The sequence below is a fragment of the Phyllobates terribilis genome, unplaced genomic scaffold (genome assembly GCF_046119375.1).
Source record: "Phyllobates terribilis strain yellow unplaced genomic scaffold, ASM4611937v1 Scaffold_11__3_contigs__length_659146591, whole genome shotgun sequence".
NCBI lineage: Eukaryota > Metazoa > Chordata > Amphibia > Anura > Dendrobatidae > Phyllobates > Phyllobates terribilis.
Window position 1 is genome coordinate 472,590,394 of NW_027362771.1, and position 8,669 is coordinate 472,599,062.

The window sequence follows — 8,669 nt, forward strand, 5'->3', positions numbered from 1 at the left end:
CCATAACTTCTTTATTTTTCCATAGACACAACTGTGTGAATGCTTATTTTTTATAGGAAAAACTGTGGTTTTCACTTGTACCATTTTTAGGTACACACGACTTTTCAATCACTTTTTTATTACATTTTTGTTCCGTAGGAGAGATAAATAAAAAACAGAATTCTGGCATTATTTTTGTATTTCTTTTTTTTAGGGGGTGGGTGGTGTTCACTATGCAGGATAAATTAAGATATACAATGCTGTGCGAAAGTTTTAGGCAGGTGTGACAAAAATGTTGCAAAGTGAAAATGCTTTAAAAAATAGAAGTGTTAATTGCATTTTGTTAATTGTTAAAAATATACTAAGTGAACAAACAAAAAAAGAAATCTAAATCAAATCAATATATTGTGTGACCACCCTTTGCCTTCAAATCAGTATACTTTTTTTCAGGTACACTTGCACAAAGACTGGGATTTTGCAGGATTATAGTCAAGTGTATGAGTATCAAATTATTCATAACAAGAGAAAATGATCATCATTTTTATAATCAAATTGATGCATAGTCATTACTGAAACATAAACAGCTGTGTAGGAGGCTTAAAACTAGGTGAGGTACACCATGGAAAAACTGACCACAGCAAGAATACACAAGGTAGTTATACTGCATCAGCGAGGTCTCTCTAATGCAAAGATTTCAAAGAAGACTGGGGTTTCAATATGTGCTGTTCATGCTCTTTTGAAGAAGCAATGAAAAATGGTCAACTTTGAAGACCATAGATGTACTGGTCAGTCAAGGAAACTTAGTGCAGCAGGTGAAAGACACATCATGCTTACTTCCCTTCAAAATCGAAAGATAACCAGCAGGGTCATCTGCTCAGAACTGTCAGCTACCAGGAGGACCCAGTTGAACCCATATGCTTTTTGGAGAAGTCTGGCCAGAAGTTGTCTTCAGGGAAGAATGACGGCCAAAAAGCCATACTTTCGACATGGAAATAAGTCAAAACCTCTCAATGATACACGAAAATATATAAACTGAGGTGCTAAAAATTGGCAGCAGGTGCTCTCGACTGATGACACAAAATTTTAAATATTTGGCTGTAACAGAAGGTAGTTGATTTGTTAAAGGGTTGTAGAGTGTTACAATAATGAGTATCAGTAGGCAACAGTGAAGCATGGTGGAGGGACCTTGCAAATTTTTAGCTGCATATTGGCAATGGAGATAGAGATTTGCTCAGGATTAAAGGTGTCCTCAATACTGAGAAATGCAGGCAGATAATTATCCATCAAGCAACAACATCAGAGAGGTGTATCACTGGCTACAAATCTATTCAGCAGCAGGGCAACGAACCCAAACATAAAGTCAAGGGTGTCTGGCTCCAAATCTATTCAGCAGCAGGGCAGCGAACCCAAACATATAATCAGGGGCAATTAAAGGGAATCTGTCAGCAGGTTTGCGCTACCCCGCCTGAGAGCAGCATGATGTAGGCAAAGAGACCCTAAATCCAAGGATGTATCACTTAGTTTACTAGGTGCAGCCTTTCTGACATAATCAAGAGTTTTTAGATTTAGCAATGCAGCAGATCTGAGAAAGCTAACCCCGCCCACACCAGGCGGTGTGTATGTACATTGCTATAGACAGTGAGCTGCTTATCCCAGGAGGGGGTGGAGTCGGACAATTGCCCGCGTGCCTGATAGTCACAGCAATGTTAATCACCAAGTGATTAATCCTTCAGTCTAAGTAAGCAACAGCACACAGCCTGACATGTGATACATCATTGAATTCAGTGTTTTAACCCCTACCTCAGATTACATAGCAAAAACCTGCTGACAGATTCCCTTTAAGAACTGTCTTCAATGTAAAGACAAACAAGGAGTCCTGGATGTGATTATATAGCCCTCATAGAGCCCTGATCTCAACATCAAGTCTTTCTGGGATTATATGAAGAGACAGACGGATTTGCGCCAACCTACATCCAGAGATTTGTGGTTAGTTCTCCAAGATGTTTGGAAAAACCTCCATGCCGAGTGCCTTCAGAAACTGTGTGCAAGTACCTAGAAGAATTGATGCCGTTTTGAAGGCAAAAGGTGATCAAACAAAATATTGATTTGATGTAAATTTCTCTTCTGTTCATTCACTTTGCATTTTATTAATTGATAAAACAAGCTATTAACACTTCTATTTTTGTAAGCATTCTTACTTTGCATAATTTTTTCTACACCTGCCTAAAATCTTTTTACAGTACTATATAGCTAGATGTAGTGACGTATGTAAATCCCTTAAAATGACATATTTCCTACATTTATGGTTAAATAACCAGTTTCAGATATTTTTTCCTTGTTGCCTTTTCTACAATTATTTGATCACTTACAGTAGGTATTACTTACCATTATTTACTGTTTTCTATACAGATCAAATATTGGATCTTCACAGCACAATATTTTCCACCCTCTTTCACAGTCTGTGTCAGCAGCAAGCCATGAAAGTATCTGGAACCTGTCTAGTCCGAGATCCCCACAGCTATTATCTCAGACACCTTTATCTTCACAGACATCCAGTGTCAGACAGCCCATTACGATTGCTAATATTTTGCAACGTCGTCATTAAAAAGTAATATAAATATTTTTTTGTTTATTTCTTTGGAGAGGTGGGTAATATAAGCTACTTAATACTGTTTTACATACCAATAAATTGGTGACCCTGTAATTTAAAAATGAGATAACTACTGGCAGCAGTAGTTATCACAACCAGCTCCTTTTCTGACATCGGTGTTCTAAAACTATTGGTTGATGCTGCACAGAACTGATTGATGTCAGAAGCATGATGTCATTGCTCTGCATATTTAATCCAATAGCTGCAGAGCTCTGACTGATGTCATAAGTAAATAGGGGCCTGATTATGACAACTGCTGCTTCCAGCAAGTTACATGCAGCAGAAGTTATGTATTTGGCTAAAAAGCATTATGCACTACAAGGAATAAGAAGTCAGGTCTTTGTATGTTTTTTTTTTTAAATATGTAATTCATTTACAATGATTTTTCGTGTAGATTGAGATTTTACATTGTGTACCTTTCTTCTGAATATTACAAGCTAGACCTAAAAACAAAATCTGCCTTTTGCCACTATTTTCTTTTTTTTTGGTGTTTACCTAGGATTTCTTGGTCGTTCTTTTTTGGGAAGGGAAAAATTGTGGTTGAAAAAACAAAAGTTAATTGAAGTGCAGTGAAAATTTATTGTAAAAAAGAGGTATTGGCGATGGATGGAGTAATATAAAAGCCCACACCACGGCATCTGACAGAAAAATTGTGGGAGCTAAAAGTAAGAGCAGCAGCACCACAACTGGCCCCAGCCATCTGAGCAGTAGTACTACCAAACACAGATCACATAAATAAATCCTTTATTTACCTCCAGCAAGTGTATTAGTGGGAAGGAAGCGGAGGATATTATGGACTATATGCCACATTACTCATGTCAGTCACAGCAGGATGATATTACCTCTGACAGTGACTCTGTCAGTTTGAGTTATTGTTCTGCACATTCATCTTCTTACTCTGCTGTCATATAACAGTTAATCTTTTCAATTGCAGTCATTCTGTTTTGTCATTAACATTTTGTCTTTTATGATCCCCAGTTCCCTACATCACAGCATTCCAGGTGCAAAGGACAATATTTTGCAATAACCTCTTCTATTTGATTACATTGGATGAAAATAGTATGTGTTTGACCTTGGATGAGATGGATCTTAGAGGTGGAGGAAATTATTCAAACTGTTTAGGTTGTCATACTTTTAATGGCACTGGCAGCCATAGTTGGCATTAGTAAAGTGGTAGTGGTAGAGTCTGGGCTAAGCTATAGGTGGGAATCAAAAGGGAGAGTGGGAGCTCAGGAAATGAGACAACTGTTAGGAATGATGATGCTTGTGTTTAGGCATCTGGTAACGTAATCAGGGTGACAAGGAGCTGATGTCATCGGAGGAGGGTATTGACGTTGATTATAAAAAGCAAAGCCCATGTTTGTCCAAAGAATCTTCAAGGGTCGGATCTGTTTGTTCTGCGGTCAGCTTGGGATCTTGCGCTACGGTTGGTTGTGGAGGTTGAACAGTGCCTGAGAGCTTTGGTCGTGATTGTGGTGACTCCTGTGATCGGTTAAGATGCTGGTGGTGCAGTCACTGCCATACCACTTAGTGGAATACACTGCTTTTCGGAAAATTATGGCGTGCGCTCAGTCTTGACGGAAGATACCCATACACCACTATTTCTTGCAGAGAGAGGTACCCACCCTGTGTTTCATGTATAGGAGAATGTGTGCTGCTCCATGGTCTTGACATTGTACTGAAAAGTGCACTGCACCATTGACACGTGGAGCAGCACTTACAGTCATGGCTGAAAGAGTTGGCACCCTTGAAATTGTTCCAGAAAATGAAGTATTTCTCCCAGAAAATTATTGCAATTGCACATGTTTTGTTATACACGTTTATTTCCTTTGTGTGTATTGGAACAAGACAAATAAACACAGACAAAAAGGCAAATTGGACATAATTTCAAACAAAAACCCAAAAATGAACAAGAGAAAATTGTTGGCACCCTCATGTTAATATTTGGTTGCACACTCTTTGGAATAAATAACTGCAATCAATTGTTTCCTATAACCATCAACACGCTTCTTACACCTCTCAACTGGAATTTTGGACCACTCTACTTTTGCAAACTGCTCCAGGTCTCATATTTGAAGGCTGCCTTCTCCCAACAGAAATTTTAAGATCTCTCCGCATGTGTTCAATGGGATTTATATCCAGACTCATTGCTGGCGTGCTCGTATATTATGTTCGAGTCCCTGTGTCTGCATGATTTACAGCTGTAAGACAGCCTCAACACATGCAGGGATTGCCTCTTTGTTAGGGAATCCTCGCTGCGATTTCGGGGTTTACAGGGCCGACTACCCCCACCAGTGGCACCCCACTTTTGGCGTGCCCCCAAAGAGAGAAGGCAACAACAAGCTTAGGAAACTAGTCGAAAGCAGTGAAGTCTGGGGCCAAGTGACCTGATTGTCCCAACCTGGATTCTTCAAGACGTCTCTGATTCAGCAATGGTCAGTGGAGCCGATCTGCATTCCTCCAGCTGGGGCCGAAGTTCCCTAAGCTGACATGCTGTAGAATGACATTGAATAGAGGCAGAGACCCCTGTTTTATAGATCACAGTTGTCCTTGCAGCCATCATTCACAGGTCAAGGGTCAGGGATCAAGGTGGAAGGGGCTCATTACTCATTGTTTGAGCATTTAATCAACTTGCATGGTTTGGTATAATACGTAATCAGCATATTATCACAGTATTGCTCCATGTCTCTATCTTGCAAGATTTAGACAAGGTATAACCTGCTCTGATAGTGTGGGGCTCGATGTTTAAGAATCAAGAAGTAGGTTAAAATATTATATAATTTATTGAAGAATCTCATAAAATTAAAGACAATCTTAGGTGTCAATTTCTTTGGGTAGAAGATTGGTTCCAACATGTCTTAAAAGGTTCCTGTTGTTTTATATAAATCTCGTAGGGAGTGTGGAAGGGTGGCCCATGGGTGGGATGAATTTCTTCTGTGGAAAAAAAGGAGGGTGGATTAATTGAGTAAGCTGGTGAGGGTTGGGTTTTACCTCCCAGTATAGGGATGGTTTAACGGGTACCTGAAGTAGTGGTATCCTGGATTTAAGTTGACAGTTCGTGGGGTTTAGGCAGTTTGTAGGTGAATCACTGAGAATTAAATGAAGAGAGTTAGCTTAATAGTCACGGGTCTAAGTTCTGTTAGGTGTCCATCCTTGAGGGTATTTACCTTATATTTGGGGGGCGAAGACTTGGTGTCTCTGTATGGGTAGGGCAGAGGTGGTATTGGGTGTGGTCTACACCTAGAACGGAGGAGGGATAGTCAATAAATAATATTGTATTAAAAGTATAGTGAAATGGTTGGGTTCATTGAACCTTAGGTACACTAACCTAGATGGTGTATAATTGTGATATATACCCTTGTTGCCACACGCGTGCAGCCGGGTGGAAGGGTGTGAGGCTTATGGCAGTTATAGTAAGGCTGTCTCCTGTTGGAGATAGGTTGCACCCAGGTTGGTGTATCTGCAGTCTGTGAAAATTAGAACATTAGTAGTCAGCGGCTGGAGGTTAACCCTTGGTTGCTGTGGAGGGTTAAAACTGGAAGTCAATAATCTAAGATGGAAACAGACTTTGCTTGTGCTCCGGACAATGGTACGTACTAGGTGGTACCTTTTAGCCGACAGTGTTCCTCCAGAGATCGTGGTGTGTAGATTCCTGGTGGTCTAATCATGTGGTGGACTCACCATTACGTCGCAGCTATGGCAGCTGTGAAGAGAACCGGCTGTACGGAGTCCCGGCCGGAGGCTCCGTACGCGATGATGTTGTTGCGGTGGCGCGCTTGGTGCTTGAGCTGGAAGGACTTGCGTGACGTTAGTCCATGTGTCGATCATGTGGTTGGAGGCCCGACGGAGAACAGAGAGGACCCATTCCTACACGTTTCGGAATCTGCGGATTCCTTCATCAGGGATGGTTCCTCTATGTTCAGTTCTTCTTTATATACACCAGCTGATTGATGCAATTACTTGGCTGATGTTAATTGATCCGTTGGGCTATTTGAACACAAAGAGCTCAATCTCATTATTGAGACCGCTTGGTCTCATTGAGTCCAGTCTAAAAATCCATTCACTTTCGGCCCTTGACATTTGCCTTATAAAATCTCCCTGCTGCCAAAGTTTATGTATAACCTGGATACCAGCAACTGTTATGTCCTTAACTGAACCTCCATGTTTATCAAGAAAATGTTTGGATAAGGGGTGACCTTCATATTTATTTTTTATATTCCGTATGTGTTCCCCCAGTCTTTTGTTTAGGGGACGTATTGTCCGGCCCACATACAGCTTCTGGCAAGGGCATTTCAAGCCATACACCACCCCCTTAGTGGTGCACGTGATGTAATCATGGATATTTATTTCTATATTACCATGACTAACTGTACTCTGCTTCCTACTGTGGAGGGTTTTACACACCGTGCACTTCTTGCATGGAAAGAAACCAGTGAGGCCAAAATGAGTGTTATTTGAAAAGGACGAGGGGTTTTTGACTGAAGGTGTAATCATATTGCCCAAGTTCCTGGCTTTTTTGAAAATGAATTTTGGGTGAATGGACAGTTGATCTCTTATGGTCTTGTTATCCCTTAGCATATTCCAGTGTCGCTGTACAATTTTTTTCAGGATGTGGACATTGGAGTTGTATGTGGAGACGATTGGGATAGAGATGTTACTGTTAGATTCCAGGTCATTATTTTGGCTTTTGTCCAGTAGTAGATCTGAACGTGATAATGCTCTGACTGTATTGGTGGCAGTATTAAGCATCTGTTTCTCATAGCCTTTATTGAGGAATTTGGTAGTGAGGAGCTCTGCCTCTTTGTCAAACTTGTCTTTTTTAGAGCAGTTTCTGTATAGCCTCATGTATTGGCTCCTTGGGACATTAAGGAGCCAACTGGGGAAGTGACAGCTGTCCATATGAATGTAGCTGTTGGTGTCGGTAGGTTTAAAGTGCGTTCGTGTGCACAATTGGTTTTGTTCAATAAAAATGTTAAGATCCAGGAAGTTAACCTGTTCAGTGCTGACGTTAGAAGTAAAATTAAGGTAAAAGTCATTATTATTTATCTATTAAAAATTGGGTGAGTGAAGGCTCATCACCTGACCATATAAATAAAATGTCATCAATATAATGTCTCCAGAGGACCAGGTTCGCCCTCATCACACCATCCGGAAAAATTGTAGTGTGTTCCCACATAAAGATTAGCATAACTAGGCGTGAACCTGGTCCCCACTGCAGTGCCCCAGCACTGGGTATAGTAGTTACCCTGGTATTTAAAATAGTTGTGAGTTAAAATGTACTTCATGCAGTTCTTGGTAAAATCAATTTGTGGGTCTACCATATCGCACTGTTTTCTCAGAAAGAAAGTTGCTGCTTGACATCCTTTTTCATGTTGAATTATAGTATAAAGTGATGTAATATCAAGGGTGCCCAATATATAGTGTCTTTCCCATTTTATTTGGTTCAATAGTTGTAAGGTATGTTTAGTGTCCTTCAGATGAGACGGCAGGAGGGGTACCAGATGATTCAGGTGACAGTCTACAAACCTGGAATCTTACACTATCAGCGCAGGTTTTATCTTGTCTATTTCGCCTTTTTTCAAGCAGTATATGGTTGCTGCTACTACCAGCCGCAGATTGGGTGGGCAAACCTACCAGCGCCATACTCTTTACCTTACTATCTTGCAAGATTTGCAGACAATATGTTACAGTACATCTCAACTCAAGTGTCAACATTCAAGATTATTCAAACAATAGCCTGTGTTAATCAATCCCAGTAGAACACCAATGCAAAAGTCAGCATGAAGATAAAAGCATATGGCTCCTGGCTTACTGAATTTGTCTGGCATAATTAAGAAAAAAAGCTGCGTCGTCACAAGGCTGTCTTACAGCTGTAAATCATGCAGATGCAGGGACTTGAAGATAATATATGAGCATGCTGAAGATACTCGGCAAGCACCCGAGCATGCTCGATTAAAGGGGTAAACGAGTTCGCTCGCTTATCACTACTGGCCACTTTAGAACTCTCCAGCACTTTGTTTCAATCCGTTTCTGGGTGCTT

The 8,669-nt window shown here is 40.6% G+C and overlaps 1 protein-coding gene across 6 annotated transcripts in view; it reads left to right on the forward strand.

Annotated features, from left to right (window-relative positions):
• LOC141166555 (uncharacterized) overlaps positions 1-2,599 on the forward strand; it is a 77,512-nt gene extending 74,913 nt beyond the window's left edge. For all 6 annotated transcript variants that reach the window (XM_073653344.1, XM_073653347.1, XM_073653345.1 and 3 more), the window contains one exon: positions 2,389-2,599. In XM_073653344.1, the coding sequence (XP_073509445.1) occupies positions 2,389-2,584 (196 nt within the window). In that variant the 3' untranslated portion in view covers positions 2,585-2,599. The remainder of the gene's footprint in view (positions 1-2,388) is intronic.
• The last annotated feature ends 6,070 nt before the right edge of the window (positions 2,600-8,669 follow it).